The sequence below is a fragment of the Podarcis filfolensis genome, assembly GCF_964270895.1.
Source record: "Podarcis filfolensis genome assembly, chromosome: 15".
Lineage (NCBI taxonomy): Eukaryota > Metazoa > Chordata > Lepidosauria > Squamata > Lacertidae > Podarcis > Podarcis filfolensis.
In genome coordinates this window covers 31,311,879-31,330,549 of record NC_139618.1, presented here as the reverse complement: position 1 = coordinate 31,330,549, position 18,671 = coordinate 31,311,879, and the positions used below count along the sequence as shown (strand labels likewise).

The following is an 18,671-nucleotide window of genomic DNA, read 5'->3' as shown; positions in this document are numbered from 1 at the left end:
TTGCTTGCCATTCCTGGTCTGAGGGGTTTTCTGGAACAGCCTGAAGCCCTGGGTTTTTATGCTGCTGCGCCTAACAACAAAGGAAATCACGTGTGTTGTTTTTTTTAATGAAGTTTTATTATATAAATTACCTTTTAGCAGACAGCATTCAACTTATTGCACTAGAGCACATCTGCAATACCGAGCTACGAGACATCTTCATAGAGAGTTTTGTAGTATTTAACATAGCACTTTATACCAGGATCAAGAGGCACTCTGAAGGGAGGGGGAAGAAAAGCAGCAAGCACCCACCAGAAAATTCCTGTCACAGACTGGTTTAGAAAAGCAAAAAGCCAGTGCAGGCGGGAGAGCATGCAAAGGCTTGTGTTGACCAGTTTCAATCCATCCTCTGATGATTAGGTGGGGCCGTGAGTTATGGGACCAGAATCCTGTGTCAGCAGCAAGGGCAGTTGTTCAGTACAGAATATACCCGCAATTCCCTCCTCTAATTTTTCACACAACCAGCTCTTCCCGGAAGCACAGATGTTTCCTCCCCCTCCCTTGGTTTGAATTAGGACTGTGCTGGGCAAAGGGATTATCTGAAGCATCGTAAGCGGCAAACTTCCATTTTGCATATGCACATTCAATCATGTGCAAAGTTACAGTGTGTGCTCACAGCAAAGGAATCGGAGGAAAAGTCTTCATAGCCAGCAGCAAGCACAACCGTTATGTGAGAATCGGCCTGTAGTTCAACCCCCCCCCCCAAAAAAATGCACCACGAAGCAGCTCACTGATCAGCTGGAGTGACATTATTAGAAAAAGAAAGGGATGTCACCCCCACTTGCAAATATGTCATTAGAATGGCATCATGGGTTCCTGCGTTTTCCACACAAATGCTACAGTCTGGGGCAGTGTCTGGAGGGCCCTGCTGTAAAGAGTCCCACTGACAGTAGAAAGAAGGACCATTTTAAGGCATCAACAGCCACCCTGTTAAGCAGGAATTCACTCTGGTATCTATCTACCTTTTTTTGGTTTGAAAGCTTTGGTGAACTACTGTGTTCAAAGCAATCGGCAAATGTGAAGCTTGATAAGAGCAGAGCTGCCTGTAGGCAGTATCCGCTCTACCCCGTGGCCGGAGAGAAGAGTTTTAAAAGACAGCAGAGTTCATAGATGCTTAGGTAGTGGCAGAACAATCCCCCGCCCCACAGTCTCTTATCGCACCCGCTAACCTGGGATGGGGGGGGGGGAGCAAAGCTCCTGCTTTGGACTGTCTAAGCAGGCAGAATGAAGGGAAACAGGAAAGAGGGCTCAGTGGGAAAAGTGAAGACAACCCCGGAACACTTTTAGAGCCAATGTGTATGAAAGTAAGAATTCAAAGGAAGACAGGCACCTCTTGCTACAATTAAACCCACACATCACATCAAGGAAGGTGTGTGTTAGCAAAATCAAGAGCCAGGTAAGCAGCTTTTTTCTAGCATCCCTCCATTCTGTGTTGCACTATGCCAAAAACAAGGGGGGGGGGGTTGTTTCTAAAAACAGTCACGCTGGAAAGCACATTCTGAGACATCTGCAGACAGGAATTTGGTGCAATAACTGGTGGTTAGGCCTTCATGAGAGCAGCAACCACAGCCTTGGCATTAAGGCTACGCAGGTCACAGTAGGTCTGTCCAGTACCCACAAACACGATTGGTTTACTAGTGATGTATGTCATGGAAATTGCAGCACCAACCTAGGGAGAAAAGGAGCAGCTGTTAGTGTAGGAAAGGACGATGTAGTATCATTGTGTACAGTGAAATTGCATCGGGGGGGGGGGGTTAAGAAATCCTTGGTTACAGCCTCTCATTTAAAAAAAAAAAAAAAGCTACTAGATGTGCCTTGTGTCTAGTCCACTAGGTTGGGGAAGGCTGGTCTAGGATGTGGGAGATATACCCACTGATGTTAGCCAGTTTTCCCCCCACCTAAAGGTACCATACGGGAATTTTAAAATACCATACGGGGTAAAATACATATGGTAAAATACCATACGGGGATTTTAAAAGAGCATTTTCCCCCAATGAACCTGCCTTGATCCTTTGTCATCTGCTCAGACTGCCACCTTGATAAAAGAAGATGGCCCCCACTGTGGAATACTGTTCCCCAACAAGGAAGCTCCAATGTCCCTCCAGTTCACGCGTGAGCCGAAAAGGCTTTCAAGGTTTGCTCACTGTCACAGGGCTGATCGGCTGTTCTTCCTGCTCTATGGTGGGGAGGAAGAAACGGCCGAGAAACATTCCAGACAACGTGATAAATCGGCATATGCTGGCATTTAGCTGCCGATCTATCACAATGTTGAAAACCAAATGTCGCCCCAGCCCTAGTGTATAGGCTCCAGCTATGCGTCCCCTGCAACCACATCACAAGGCTTCTTTTTTAAAAAAAAAAGAGAGAAAGGTTCAAAAGTATGTGGCATAGCACTCAATTGAACATTTTAGAAAGGAAAAAACCTATTACGGGCCCCAGAAAGCCCTTCTGTAACTTAAAAGAGGCTTGCCAGATCATAATCTAGAAACAATCAAAAGCTCTAGGTGGCAGAACAGCACCAAACTGGAAGGGGTGAACCCCATGGATGGAAGAAAGATGTATTTAGTAAGCCTTCCAAAATTATCCAGTGCTTTTTGATTCTGTTGAGTACTTCAGAGAACTGTGTTTACTAAAATGTCCACAGAAAAAGCTTACTAGCTGGTAAAAACTGCCAAAGCAAGGGGGGGGGGACCTTTTCAACCCAATGGCCCACATTACCTTGCGATCCATTGAGCATCTTTGGGGGGGGGGCACAGGCCAGTGGTGGACATGGCCAAAGGCTTGTATGGGCGGAGCAACGAATGTGACTCCTTCCTTTGTGGAATGGCTACATTCCACCCATATGAAAAGATCAGGTCTTCCCTCCCCAACACACCTCTCCATCCAGGCAAGCGGGAGGCATTATCACAGTTCAACCACATATTCCAACCAGGCAAAAGCACTCGAGAGAGTAGAGCAAAGCCAGTGAGAGGTGCAGTCTGGGGAGAGTGGGGGTTGCCTGTGGCAGACAGGAGGCCTGACATTGCCCACCTCCCCGGAGCCATACCTCCCCCCCCAAATGCGGCTTTTGTCCATCAAAAAAGAAAAACTCCCACCGAACCCCCAAACAATTGCAACCTATGGGCCCCATTTACCTTGTCGTCTATGGTATCAAATTTGGTGAGCACGATTCCATCAATGAGCCGTGGGGTCTGAGCCATGGAGTGATCAGCAAGGGCTTTGTTGAACTTGACCTGGTGTAGGGGAAGCAAACGGTGAAACAAGTTTGGCAATGCTCTTGCACAAGGCTCACTGATGGGCTGTACGCATGTCTGCTAACACACAGGTATTGTGACTATTTTTACCAATTTATGTTGCAGTCAACGTCTAATTGCCACTAAGTACGAATGCAGTGGGGGGTGGGTCTTTGGCGATTCCCAGCACTCCCCCATGCTATGATGCATGTGCCCATACAGGCAACACACACACACACACACACACACACACACACACACACTTAACTTGGGTGTATTCAGTTTTACACGCCTAGCAAATAAATAAATTGGAAGGGGGTGTCACTGAACCCAAAGTGCTTTGACAATAGGCAATTTTGGCTTTAGGTGCTACCCCATGGCCATGTCCCCAGTGTAATAGGAGAGTTGCCTGTACAGTCGTACCTTGGAAGTCGAACGGAATCCATTCTGGAAGTCCATTCGACTTCCAAAACATTCGGAAACCGTGGCAGCCAATCAGAAGCCCTGGAAGCCCTGTTGGAGGTTCGGTTTCCAAAGAACATTTGCAAACTGGAGCCATGACGTCAGAGTTTGGGATCCAAGGTACAACTACCACATATTTGTTGCATGCGAACAGACATGACTAGGTATACCACTGTTGTGCAAAGAAGCACTCAAAAGGAGGTATGCATTTGTCACCTCTTGAGTTTTGAATCTTAAGTAGTAATCTGAGGAACTAACCAGCTGATCTACAGCCTCATTTCCCACCAAGGCTTCCCCCACAAACAGGACAAGGTCAGGGGTGTTGACTGCAATGAGCTTAGCCAGAGCTGTCATCAAAGGAGCATTGTCTTGCATACGGCCTGCTGTGTCCACCAAGACCACATCGAAACCCTGGTTACGTGCTGAGAAGATAAAAAGGATATGTTTATTAGAAGGAATAAATAAATCCAGCAACAGCTGGGAGTTGCCTTCAGATTTACCAGCTGGCTTTTTTAACGAAATGAAGTGCAAAGCAGAGCCAGCAAACAGCCAGAGTAAGTTTTCTGAGCGTGTATGGCAGGTCTGGTAAATTTTCTAGTGGAAACTGGAGTACAAAACAAGAGTATTATTTACCACTTATTTCCCTCCATGATCCTATGTCAGGAACTGCAAAATTCTGCAAATTAATCAGATCTGCCTAATGTTTACATTCCTCCCACCCTCAGATTAAAACTCTACTCTGTTGGCTATTGCCTTCCTCAAATCTCTCTTCTGAGATTTCAAACTCATTGCCCAAATGTTTTCAGGCTTGCCTTCATAGCCATAAATATTAACATTTTTTTAAAAAGTCTGTTTCTCAGGATGCCAAATACTGTTCTTTATACATGATTCCCAAACTGAGGATGTTTCTATCCCTTATGACTGTCATGGACCCTTCTGTTCACTCAACCTGAAGCCTTCCCGGTTATGGCTAGAATGACAGATTAGGCAGAGCTATAAATCAGATTCCTTCTCTTGCGGCGGCGGAGAAAGAACTGGATTTGGGGTGGTTGAGATGTTCCCACGGGCTAGTCCCACTGCTTCCTATTGGCTGGAGAGGAGAGTATTTAGCAACTGGAATATCCCTAGATTTTGGGGGGCGGGGGAAGCAACAGGAAAAAGAAATTTCAGCTACAGGCATGCAGTGGCTAGGATTGCTAAGGAAGACACGAAGGGTTCAGAAATAAGGGGGAAGCAGGGAGAAAGGCCTCACCGTACGAAATGGCCTCCATGGCAATGCCGGCCGCATCCTTCCCATATCCCTTCTCATAAAGCTGCACCATTGTGCGGCCACTGTGGTTTTCTGGAGGGTGAAGAGCATTCAAGCGGCGAGTGTGAGTCCGCAGCTGTTCTACAGCACCAGCACGGAATGTGTCGCAGGCCGCAATGAGGACACTAAAACCGTTTTCAATCAGCCAGAACGAGATCTGAGGGGCAGGCAGAAGAAGGTTACTGCTTCCATCACCTACCATCCACCATCTCTATGCAACTTCCCAAAGGACCTCGCAGCTTTGCTTCCTGCTAAGTAATAACAGGGCTGTAGATATGCATCACATCTGCTGTGCCAGCCCCCCTAATGCTGGTCGGATGCAGAAATCCGGCGTCCAAATAAACTTTTATTGCTAGAAAGACCTGCTTGGAATATGGGCAGAGAGCCTTGCAAAATCTGGAAAGTGAAAATGAACACGTGCCCCCACACAGGTGAGGGCTGGTAGGTGCATAGCATGTGCATCACTGAATTACCGAACACTTGATGACACTTAGGTGAATGTATGAACCCTTTGTTGAAAAACATTGCTTGCAGGTGACAATGGTGATATATATGAATGTTCTGTCTGTAGCATCACATCCATGCAGGCAAGCCATGTGTTTATGCTGCAGTCGATGTGTGAAGAAGATAAATGCATGAACCAGCCCTTTGCATCTGAGAACATAAAATGCTGAGAACAGGAGACGAGATTTTATGGGGGCACTGACGGCTGCGACATTTTCAAATGCCATAGTACTTTAGAAGCCAAGACTGAGAATTTTACCAAGAAGCTGTGGGTGAAACAACATTGCTTCAGAATATATATATGGGCTAATAGGTGGCCACCCAGGAAAATGCTAATTTGTAGCACTCCAGGTCTCAGTCCAACTTTAAGTTACCTTCTTGATGCTTCCTCATTAGACATAATAAATTTTAGATTTCGACAGGGAGAGAGAAAAGTGGACAACATGTAACAGTAAATGGGAAAGGGCTGCAACCCAGTCGCAGAGCATTCGATTTGAGTGCAGAAGATTCCCATTCTATCCCAGGCCTCTCCCTTAAACATCTCGAGAGTCCCTGCCAATGAGCACAGAAAATACTGAGCTGGATAAACCAATGTTTGCTAGTGCAATGCTTTATATATCAGAAGATCTCTTGAGCAAGGGTTGTGGGCCTTCCATTTAGATCTCCATGATATGACCAGACATGCCACCATCTTCCTCTTTGCCTCGCGCAATAGCAACAGTGCTCTACCATCCTGCTTTACCCAAACCTGAGCCGGCTTCCCTCCCAACTTCACCCAGTTCCCAAAATCCACACACATGCAGCCCCTTCCAAGTACCTTGGCCAAGTTAGTTGACTTGCCAACTCCATTGACACCACAGAAAGTGATGACATAAGGTCGACGGTGACGCTGGGCTTCCATCACAGAGCGCAAGACATCCACCCGGCGCTGAGGCTGCAGGATCTGCACCAGGGATTCTTGAAGGGCTTGCTTCACAGTTGAGGTCACCGCTGGGAAGTTGGAAGCACATTGTCATTTTTAGATTGAAGGGCCCCACATACTCTTTCCCACACTTATCCCACCTTATAATCAGAAGTGCATCAAAGTAAACTGTGATGTGAACAGGCCCAGCTCTGCTTTCCTTGCAGAAATGATGCTGTGTCCATTTCAGGAGGACCAGGATGAAGCATCTGGACAAAAGGAATGCAAAGGTTCCAATTTCCTCTCCAAACGAGCTTGGTTTCTCCACATCTGGTCTTAGGTGCGACTTACCCTTCTCTGAGCATCATTAGCCTACCACTCTCTCTGTATCAGCAACTGATTGTGTTCAGTGTTCTGTGCAAGTATTCAACTGACAGGGCACTCCAGAGCTCATGATTTTCAGTCACTCTCACAGCCCCTCTTTATAAGCCATCGCCTTTCTGGAGTAACATTGATTTTTTCTTTAATAAGTGATATATTTGTACAGCTTGCTCTTGTGGCTATTGGGCAAGCAAAGCGGATTCACAACCCAAGAAACAGAAAAACAGAAAATGGGCCATCTGAATCAAATGCTTCTGCGTCCAAAATCCATTTCTACCACATGTTAAGTTGCATCAGCATTCTCTGACAATGTCAGCCTTCTTTGCTAGAGGATCCAATCGCTCTTCTCTGTCAGAGAAGTCAAACCTTACTAATGCCAAGGATATAAATTTGCCCTTCACAAAATCCAGCGGGGTGTGCTTTCAAATTAGTCTCCCACACACTGGTGGCATCCAGAAATGCAGAAGGCTAAGGATTCGTGAACCCACAGGGAAGCAGATTCCCAATGGACAAATCCGCTTTGGGTTATTTCTTCCCCCATCCCAGCAGTAGCAGCAGAAGTCAAACATGCCAACTGGAGACAAGGTTAAGCAAGCAACAAGACTCTAGCATAGGCAGCTGGGGAGACAATAATAAAAACAGTAACTACTCACATTTGGTGAGCAGCAGTTGCACCCTGACCCTGACCACATTTACTGAGTGAGGAATTTGCTTCCACAAGAGCAGATCTATGGTGAAACTGGGAAGGAACACACTGGTACAGGGTACCAACAAAATAATACATTGGAGTAAAACGAAGGCACAGCCTGGTAACATTCTAGAAACACTGTGCCCATAAGTGGGCTTACGCATGTGTAGTGTCCCACACATACTGTACAATGTGTAGTGTTACTATCTTTGTGGACTTTGGCACACTGGCATGACATGTTATAGAGTATGTGGCTGCTGTACAGTCTTTCCTGGTGTGAGATTGTCCGTTTCACTAAAGACCTGTTCTCACAATCTAATTTGGTTTCTTTTAGAAACAATGGGTAGTATCCAGCGAAGTAGATCACTTGCAGAAGGGCTTTTGGCTGCACAACAGAACTTGTCCCCCCTCTCTTCTCCCCATGGGTCCTGCTAAACCTTTTTTGTGAGGTTGAGGGTTTCTCCTCAACTCTCCAGAGCAGATTGGGGGAGGGAGAAGAGAGAAAGCAGGAGTTCTGCTGTGCAAGTGGAAATCTTGGCTCTAGTAGATTTGCTTTGTTGGACACCACCCAAGGATTCTGTTTTGAAATCATGAGCATTTGGGCATATATCCGAGGAAAGTAATGTCACCAGACTACAGTACACGCTAAGGCATGCAAAAAAACAAAGCAAAACAAAGGGGAACTTACTGGTAAAGGTGCCCATCACTTTCCCTTCCAGCTTTGTTGCAACTGATTCACAGAGTTGGACAGCAATCTCAGCTGCAACGTTCTTAGCTTTTCGCAGGAGGGGGGGAAAACAGCAAGTTAAGATTGTTATGCTGCTAAGTTCACCCTATTTGGTGAATGATTTGTTTACGTTCTCTAAAATGGAAATTTATATTAACTCTGGTAGTTTATGCTTCTCCAAGGATCTCGCTTTACTGGCCGAGGGAGCCAACGTTTGTCTGCAGATAGTTTTTCCGGGTCATGTGGCCAGCATGACTAAGCTGCTTCTGGCGAAACCAGAGCAGCATACGGAAACGCCGTTTACCTTCCCACCGAAGCGGTACATATTTATCTACTTGCACTTTGACGTGCTTTCGAACTGCTAGGTTGACAGAGCTGGGACTGAGCAATGGGAGCTCACCCCATCGTGGGGATTCAAACTGCTGACCTTCTGATCAGCAAGCCCTAGGCTCAGTGGTTTAGACCACAGCACCGGAGTGGCCAATTCTGACAGCGTGCGGAGCCTTAAAACCATCTCGGTGTGAATGTCTGGATGCTACAATTGACACGGATGGGAAGTAGAGAACGGTGTTTTGAAAACAGGATAAAAGAAGGAGCTTAGGGTACCAGCAGCACAGAATCTACTTTGGAAGAGCTTCAGCAACTAGCCATTCTTGCCCCAGGCTTCCTTCCAACTCTCCTTCTGCATAGCCTTCAGAAAGTTCAGTGACCTTTTCTAAAACCCAACTAATGACATAGTCAACCTTGGACCCTTCATAAGCACAGCTCAGCACAAATTGCATGGGAAGTGGGCAGCATCCAGTCCATTGCCACCAAATTGAGCCCCCACCAGCCTAATTCCAGAGGAAGCCCAACGTACCGATCAGGTGATCCTTCATCTTTTCCAACACAGGGTCCATGTCCTCTCTGGATAAGCTTTTGGAGCCCACAAGACCCTTAAGCATCCCAAACATGCCTCCAAGGCCACCCTTCTTTGCACTGGCAACAAGAAGATAGTGTTAGGATGTTACAGAAGGGAAAATGTCAATTAAACAAAAGGTTTCATTCAAGTCAACACAGCAGAACAGCTTTCGTGAGGGACCTTACCTTGCACCTGAAGAGTTCTGAACCACCTTCTCTTCTTCAGCTTCCTCTTCGCTCTCATATTCAAGATCACGGAGACGGCCAGGCTCACGGTTGCGATCCCCAAGGACCTGCGGTGGAGGATAAAAAAGGCCAGGAATTATGTAAACCTTCTTTGTTGCGTCTCACTACTCTAAGCAGCTCAGGCTGCCTCCATGTAAACCTCAAGTTACTTCTGGAGGGTGCATCTTCCTTCTGTACTCTTTACACATGTTCTAAGAACAAGAGGCTCACGGTGCTGTTTCTACTTGATGAGCACATCCAGCAGAGGATATCCCAGAATCAGTGCTCTATAGTAAAAGTTGCCCCACATTCTCTATAGGGGATGCGGAACCTTTGGTCTGTGGATCAGATGGTGCCTTCAGTGACTCTGTCCAGCCTTAAGGGGTCTCCCCAGGCCAAGCCCCTCAGCAGCTCTGCTCTGAACTCTCATCAAGTGCTTTTGCTCGACTGGAATATGTCCCTGAATTGCGGTAATGCCTCTGGCGTTTGTGTGTCTGGAAGCTCAGGGTCACATGCATGACTTCTCCCATTCTATGGCCCCAGGAAGGTTTCCCTTGAGGGAATGCAGCCCTTGGCTGAAAAAGGCTCTCTCCCCCCCCCCTTCTGCTCTATGATGGGACAGGGAATTGTGGGAAGCAGAGAGAGCAGCACAGGCACACCTGCATACTTTGTTTCATGGTGCAGATATTACAGAATGATGCATAGCACAGAGAAAGTAGATAAAGTTAATTCTCCCTCTCTCATAACACTAGGAATGGGCATGCAGTGAAGCTGAATCCTGGAAGATTTGGGACAGATAAAAGGAACTGCTACTTCATACAGTGAGTTACAGTGAGTAGTTAAACTTGGAATTTGCTCCCATGAGAAGCAGTGGTGCCTGCCAACTTGGATGGCTTTAAAAGATGATTAAACCAATTCATGGAGGGCAAGGCCACCCACATCTAGTAACCACAATGGCACAGTTTGCTGGGAATCACATGTGAAGAGAGCTCTTGAGCTCAAGACCTGCTTGCATGCTTCCCACAGGCATCTGACTGGCCATTGTGAGAACAGGATACTGGAATAGATGGGCCATGGGTCAGATGCCAGCAGGCTCCTCTTATGCATTCTTCTTTTAAAAGGGAACCTGTACTTCTGTTCCTTTTTTTGCTTTTATTCCTCTCCCAACAAAAGACTTAAAAAGTCAAGAGCATCAAAAAACCAAAATGTGATAATCAAAATAAAAGTCAAATCCTTGTGTGAATGGGGCCCCAAGTCACATCGTGTTAACAGCTGAGGCTACTTTGGCAACACTACTGTATTACAAGATTACTGCTAGCAGCAGCACTTGTGAAAGGGAGACACTAAGAATTACACTTCATCCATGTGCAGTTCTTCCCAGTAAATTCCTATGTTCAGTTTATCTAATCAACGGCCCCAATTAACCTTCTCTATAGTGTCGCTTCGTCATTGGTTAGGAAACCAAATCTGCTTTGATGACAAGAACTGCATGAAAACCTCACAATCAAGCTACCCTAGTAAACCCTTGAAGATTTGAGAGCAAGGCATCTTAATATAGCTCTGTAAAACTATGCACAGGCATGAAACAGAACCATCAGGATGTCTAGTGACTGGGGATCTTACCATTTCTGGATCATACTCCTCCATGGGACAAGTGTCTGTGTTTCCATTGGTAGTGGAATTACTATAGTCAAGTACTTTGGCATTAGAGTTGCCCAGTTCCCACACTCTGGGCTTCTTCCCCTTGTCCTTCTGAGTGTCTGGCTTTGGAGACTTGCTAATGAAGACAGAACAGAAACTCTAGTAGATCTTAGCAGTCAAGGAGGAAAAAACTGAACAGAATTCCTGCTCTGAATCATCTCTAGCAGCGAACCCTGAACTTTGCAGGGTCATAAACAATCATAGCAGAAAAGACTGAGTGTGCATTCTGCATTATAATTTATTCTATAATTTATTCCTTGGTGAAGAAGTCCAAGGAAACACCATTCTCTAGGAAAACAAGGAAGCGTACTCCAAGACAGTAAAACAAACTGGTCTCGGAAGTCCACTTTGCTCCCAAGCCTGCTGCTGCCCAATTCAGAAAACCACAGCAAATGATTCTAGCCTCCCTCAAGCCCTGGCTCAAAAATAAGCTTTGGGTTATGTTTTTCCAATTCATTCCAGAATAACCTGCCGTGAAGACAGCTCAAATTAAGTTAGTCCTCAATGAAGCAGTAAACCTTTGTCTGGGCTATATATGGACTGATAGTGGCTCTCCGGGGTTTCAGAGAGAGGACATTCCCAGCCCTACTAGAGCTTGAATCTGGGACCTGCTGCATATAAAACAAATGCTCTGCCACCAAGCCACGGTCCTTCCTCTATGGACCATGTGACCCCCCAACTTCACCTCTCTGGATGCAAAGCCAGGGGAGATCCGATAGCGTTATTCATTAGCAATGGCCCCACTTACTTGGACTTTTCTCCCCCCTTCATGCGCTTCCTAAAGAATTCCTCCCGGTTCTTCTGCAGGATCTCATCCTTGGTCAGTTCTTCCCTGTCTCCAGCGGCAACGGGAGGATCCTGCTTAACAGCTGTGGTTGCTTTGGGGACGGTAGCTGCTTCATTTCCTGGAGCTGGGCAGGAGGCGGAAAGCACTGTTTTAATAACATCCAATGTTCTAAGAGAAAAGGGCCAAGTCCTGCTTTTGAGGTTTTTAGGTAAAAGTTTTTAAAATAATAATGTATGTGCTGAGCAAATTCCATGTTCCACCAAAACAAAAACATGCAAAATGAAACATTTAAACCAGGGATGGGGTTTAAATCAACCCTAGCCAGCATGGCCAAGGGATAATGGGAGTTGTAGTCCATCAACAAATGGGGGAACCAGAGGACCTGCTTCAGCTCCTCAACTAACAGGGTATCCCCAGTTGCCTCTAAATGAGCAACCGCATGTCAGACTGGACCTTTAAAACTGAATTTAATGAACAGGACATGGATAAGACTGTTATCAATTCTGCTCCCAAGTGCAAGCCACCAGAAATAGCACAAACCCCACAGTTCCTCACCACAGCAGGCCTCTGGTTTGGCATGGCCTGCTGCTTGCATATCGCAACACTGACTCACCTTCCTTTTTGGAACCTTTGTTTTTCTTGTTCTTGGTTTTTTCTTTTGGTTTCTCCCCTCGATTTTCTATCATAGACTTCACGGTTTTTTGGGATTTTGCCGACTGTTCAAATGACTTCATGGCAGTGGGAGCTCGGGCTTTACTGCTCTCCTCTGCATCCCTGTTTGCAAAGAGGAAAAGGTTTACCCAGTCGTGCTCATTATGCCAGACAATGAATAAATGTATTTTAGAGCTGGCCTGGCTGGAGGCAGCACAGGTGCATATTTACCGCATGGAGCTTGTTTCCCTAACTTTTTCTAACAAGCAACTTTTAAGAGATGATCTTGGGCTATGTGGCCATAGGACCCCTTGCCCCCAAAGGAATGAGACATCTAGGCTAGCTAGCTAGCACTGTAGTGCTAATACCCATCAACAAACCTTGCCCATGTTGCGGAGTACAATAAAGTCATGTTGGGTTATGGGAGGGAATGCTGATGCTGTCTTGGCTAGGTTTCAATGGATTCCTTGAAAACCGTAAGTAACATATGCAGCTTTGCGGGTGGCGCACGGGTAGATTGTTCAACATTCCCCCCTCCCCCATTTATAATGCAACTCCATTCAAGGTGGAAAATACAATTTCATTTTGAAGACAGCAAAAGCTGAGCACAGCAATGTTCACACAAGCAGTTCTTAGCAGGGCAGACTTCCTTCCTGCCCACCTCTACTGAGGGAGATTGTGTCACTCTTATTGAGCCAAGCCCCCAACTTACAGCTCCAAAATACAAGGTATCTGAGGCAAAACACAGGATCAGCAGCAAAAGATGAAAGAGAACATCCTATTACCGTAGGAGACGTAAAAAATCCTCCTTAAAATCAAAGGTGCCATTGAGAAGCCCAAGAGCTCCCTTCTGCTGGAACTCGTTTCGATATTTGTCTCGGAACTCCTTATGAACATCATCTATCAACTTATCCACATAGGTTAGAGTTAAAATTTTCTGAAACCCAACCTGCAAGGAGAACAGTGGTGTTAAAGACAAGCAAAAGTAACCACATTATAATTTTATGATTCTGCGTTCTATGATTCCCGCATTGCAGGGGGTTGGACTAGATGATCCTCGGGACCCCCTTCTAACTTTACAATTCTACATATTCGTTTGTGAAAGAGAAACTGCCCCTTGATTGAAGCCTCATTGCTCCTAAGGAACATTTCTAAGATGTTGCTATAATGACGGTTTGTGATGCAAGACGGTTTGTGATGCAAGCCTCATTGCTCCTAAGGAACATTTCTAAGATGTTGCTATAATGACGGTTTGTGATGCAAGACTAAGAAACAAGCTCTTCTGATCCCAATCGAAGGAAAAGGAAGTAATGTTCCACAGCATCAAAAACAATATATCATTGCTGAGAAAATTTTCTATTCACTTTGCTATAGAGACTCTTGGAGACAGGTTTTCCACCTGTCTAAGCTCTTTATCTCACAAAGAATAATTCACTTACCACAAAAACGAGTTCAAATTGATTGTCCATCTTGTATTTAAGCGTAAGGGCTTCATGGTTGAAAGAGTTGCTGCCACCTCGCTCCTGAAAAGGCAAGAGAGAGAGAGAGGGAGAACATTGGCAGCGCCTATAATGAGATGGAAACTCTACATTACAGGAGTTGTAGAGATTCAGTGTTTTTTTGGTAAAGAATAACCATCCTGTTTACTGCTATCGCTTTGCAAGAGAACTGTGGGTACAATTCAAATTCTAGGAAACAGTGTCCAATCTTCATATTCCATACATGTTTACAAGCATCTGTTTCAAGACACAAAGTACACTTCACACCTAACAGCTATACTGTAATTCATTCAGCAATATGCATTTCCACCACACAAAGATTTTAGGCTTTTTGTTGTTCAGACAGTAGCTCACATGCTGTCAGAGATATCTGCCATCAGATCCCGGACTCCTACATCTGTTGTGAGAATAGCCAAAGACCTTATTAGCTAGCATCCATGCAACTTTTTTGAACAGTCTTGACTTCCTATAATTAACACAAAGAATCTTGCAGCAGCAGCCTGCTTCTACAGAAATCAGACAGAAAATGTGAGTTGGGTGAAATGTTATGAAGCAGAGTTTATAGTTAAATGGCACCCCAGCCATAAATCTGGGAAATATATCTATTTGAGACCCTGGAGAGCTATGATAAATCAAGACAGATTCTGATAGGCTATTTGAATCACTAGTCTGCCTTAGTATGAAACAACTACATTTTCACCTAACCACTCATCAATGGCATGTCTTCACGAACAAGAAGCAAAAAGGCAGAGAAAATAACAGCAAAGTAAAGAAATCCAGAAGTGGGCAAGTACCACCTACTGGCAGCCTACTTAAAACATGCCCATGTTGTACAATACAGAAGCAATTCCCACCATCTGAGTCACACAGACGTGCAAACTGCTCTATAATCCATGAAAAAGTGCTCTGAAATAAGGAATAAAGAACCACATGGCAACCCAGGATAGAGGGAAACTGATAAAGTATCACCTTTTGGCTTGAAAAACAGTCTTTGAAATTCAGAAATAAAAGGAATGGCAAAAAGTGTTTAATCTCAGACCTGAAAGACCTGGGCAAGACACACAAGGTAGCTAAGTCGCCAACTCTCAACCTAATATCCTTTTCTTATATATAAAGAAAAATAGGAGCAGCATGGTGCTGACTGTGAAACACTACACACTAAGTAAAATAAGTATCAACACTCCCAATGCACAATTTACATGACGAAAAGAATGAGCTTTAGTGACACCAAGAAAACGCTGACATTCACATTATTTTAAAGAAGTATTTTTGAATGGTCATTTAAGCTCTGAAATATATGGACAGCAGAGCTTGATATAACCAATAATATAAACGAATATTTAGAAGTTAGACAAATCATGGCTAATAGACTGGTAGTGCAGATGAGCGTTTTAATACCCAGTAAATTTTAAAAACTTCTTTAAAAAACCTACTTACTATACAACTTTCTGTACAGATGCAAAATCACAAAACATAACTCTCAAGCTATTCATCTGACTTAAACAGACCTGCTTTTATGGAATCTTAATGCTTACAGTTGTGATCCATGACTAAGGATCCAAATGACCCGATTACAACATGCTGCCAGAACTGGATGTACGATCAGATCATCCTGTCTCCTGTACCTGGAATCAGCTTAAGTAGTATCCATTCTCCAATTCCAATTAGTGTATGGAAACAGATAAAGAGTTAGAGAAAGCTAAGGGGGAAAAGTAGGCTGTAGTAGCCATGGCTACGGGTGAGATCCAAGACAGAAAGAGTGGGAGAGAGGGATGACTAGATAGCATGATCCTTTGCACCTTTTCAGTTTATGTTCCCATCACATATTGTCTACCGCAGACTATTAGCTTAAGGAACAACCAGTTGTATTTTGCATTAGGTCCTTGGGAATAAAAGGAAATACAAGTTATGCACCTGTGACTTTCTGAAATAAGAAACAGGCACTACAAAACAGGAAATCTGCTAAAATAGGAAACATATTTTCCTGTTTGGGCTTGCAATTCAACAGGGAATTTTGAACACAGCATATGTTTTATGAGGTTCTACAGGGAAATGCAACTTGTGTCTAGCCAGCTGATAATAGTTTCTGCAGATGAAAACAACTTAAACACGTTGGGAATTACTTATTCTCTTGAAACCTCCTTGCAAAACGCAGTGGTCAGGAGCAAACAAGAAGTGCTTTCTGGAAGTGTAGCATCTGGAAGGTTAGCTGTGTTAGCCAAAATAAATGTGCTGGTATTTTAAGGGGCTACAAATACTAAGGAGTAAATTCCATTAAACTAAGCTGGCCGCACATCTAGGTAGGCATTCCTAAGATTAAAGTCTTAGGCTGCAATCCTATGCGCACTTATATGCGAACAAGCCCCATTGAACTCTAGCAGTTTGTAATAACAAGCAGAGCTTGCAACAAAATGTTGCCGTATGAACTGCTCCTAGATCAAGATTCTAACCAGGCACGCTCTTTTCCAAGATACCCCATTCCATACCCCCTCTTCCCTGGATTTTAGAACACATCCCAGCAGTCAAGTAAATATGCTGTGCCCACTGGGCATACTCAGTCCCAGTGGCGTAGCATGGGTTGTCAGCACCCGGGGCAAGGCAAGTAATTTGCGCCCCCTAACCCATGGATTTGCCCTAACCCCAGATGTTGCGCCCGGTGCGGCCGGCCCCCCCTGCACCCCCCACGCTACGCCACTGCTCAGTCCTGAGCAGGGGTGGGTGGGTATCCCACCATTAAGAGTTATTTCCATCTAAAGATTCAGTGCACTTCTTCAAACACTGAGTTTCTCCCAATGATAAGGATACCACCCCCTCTTCTGTGTTTGGATCATCCCACTTGGGTTACATTAACACTCACAAAACATATGGCCTATTTACCATTTGCATTTCACTTTCAGGAGTTTAAGACGTTTCACATTCATTAGCAAGCTAGTAAGGCAAGGCTGGGGAACTCGTGGCCCTCTAGATGTTGCTGCACTACAACTCCCATCATCCCTTCAGACTGGCTGTTGACAGCTGGGGCTGATTAGGTCTGGAATCCAACAACATCTGGAGAGCCACAGGTGACCCATCTGCGGATTTCTTCCACCACGGCAGATTTTGACTGACATTTTCAAAACAGTCTTCTCTTTTCAGCACGTGTGGGTCTATACCGTTCCAGAGGGCATCGCAATTATGCACATTCGATTAAGAAAACCATGTTGTTGTTTTCCCCCCCACACGGGGAAAGCGTGGGAATCGCCTTGTCCTTCTAGGTTACTGATTCCCACATTGTATCTGAATGCACCTTGCACAGATCTGGGCTGTCCGTTTCCAGGCTATTTCACAGAACCTTAGATTTGGAAGGGACCCCCAGGGGCATCTAGTCCAACCCCACCTCCTGCAATGCAGGAATCTCACCTAAAGCATCCACGGCAGATGAACAGCTCCAAGGAAGGAGACCCCACAACCTTCCACTGTCGAACAGCTGTTTAGTTTATGTTTCCTTGTTTCACGTTCCCGATTTTTTAAAGAGGAAATCGTTACTTTCCGACCCGCCCACCAGCAGTGAATAAAGGTGGGGAGTTTGATGGTGGATACCTCAGTGGTACCTCTGGTTAAGTACTTAATTCGTTCCGGAGGTCCGTTCTTAACCTGAAACTGTTCTTAACCTGAGGTACCACTTTAGCTAATGGGGCCTTCTGCTGCCGCTCGCTGCCACTGCGCGATTTCTGTTCTCATCCTGAAGCCAAGTTCTTAACCCGAGGTACTATTTCTGGGTTAGCGGAGTCTGTAAATTGAAGCGCATGTAACCTGAAGCGTATGTAACCCGAGGTACCACTGTAACATAAAGTCAGGGGTGGCGGAGGGAGGGGAAGAGAGAGAGAGGCATCCAAAATCGGCGGAAGGATGTCGACGCGTAAAAGGGAAAGCGGCGAGAAGACTCACCTGGAGCAGAACCGAGCGGATGAGCGCGTTCACGGGCGCAGTGCAAGCCGCCGCGGGGCCGCGCACGCCTTGGAAGCACCAGAGGACGAGGCCTCCCTTGCTAAAGATGGTGAAGAAGTCGAGCATGGCGGAGCCGGGAGGGGGGGAAGAGAGGGGGGAACCGGGGAGGGGGGCCTGAGACGCCGGGAAACCAGCCCGACTTCCTTACCCACGTCAGGCTATTCTCTTCACTGCGCGCCTCATTTCCGCCGGAAGCGGGCTTCCGGATGGGAGGCGGGACTAAGGGGAGAAAGGGGCAGAGCGATTGGGCCTCGCTTCCGGAAAAGGAAATGGGAGGGGAAACCGCTGTGAGGACCATAGACGTAGCAAAGCGCTAGAGCGGTCGAAGAAAATGTGCTTTAAATTTTTTTTTAAATAAGTTCGTCGCAACATAGAGAGACGGAGATAGGCATAGTCTAAAAACCAAGAGGGGAATACAATGGTGAGGCACGACGCGCTTGCGCAAGACACAACACTGACGGCGGATGGGGCGGGAACGAGAAGAGCTCTTAAGTTCCGGTGCTTCCGGTGGGTGAATATAGACGGGCCACGTCAAAACTAAGGATGGCGCGTCATGAGGAAAGACGGGATTGGTTGTGGAGGAGGAAGGAGGAGGGAATTGCATCGTGGCGGCGGATTGGCCAAGGACGGAGGGAAGTAGGCGGGGACTTACCTGAAGAGTGGGCGGTGCTTAAGGT

At 45.7% G+C, this 18,671-nt stretch overlaps 1 protein-coding gene across 2 annotated transcripts; it reads right to left on the bottom strand.

Moving 5' to 3' along the window:
• Positions 1-860: 860 nt before the first annotated feature.
• SRPRA (SRP receptor subunit alpha) lies at positions 861-18,185 on the bottom strand. Of its 2 annotated transcripts, none has more exons than XM_083588622.1 (14): positions 17,935-18,185; positions 13,948-14,031; positions 13,294-13,457; positions 12,471-12,631; positions 11,819-11,981; positions 10,993-11,146; positions 9,331-9,437; positions 9,104-9,222; positions 8,206-8,292; positions 6,365-6,537; positions 4,987-5,200; positions 3,993-4,156; positions 3,174-3,272; positions 861-1,708 (listed from the first exon to the last, which is right to left on the bottom strand). In XM_083588622.1, exons 1-14 carry the CDS (start codon positions 18,058-18,060, stop codon positions 1,580-1,582), a joined length of 1,944 nt encoding a protein of 647 aa, XP_083444748.1. In that variant the 5' UTR covers positions 18,061-18,185; the 3' UTR covers positions 861-1,579. The 2 variants fall into 2 exon arrangements, with proteins under 2 accessions (XP_083444748.1, XP_083444749.1); XM_083588623.1 differs by having other exon boundaries at positions 11,819-11,975; positions 17,935-18,165.
• Positions 18,186-18,671: the final 486 nt, after the last annotated feature.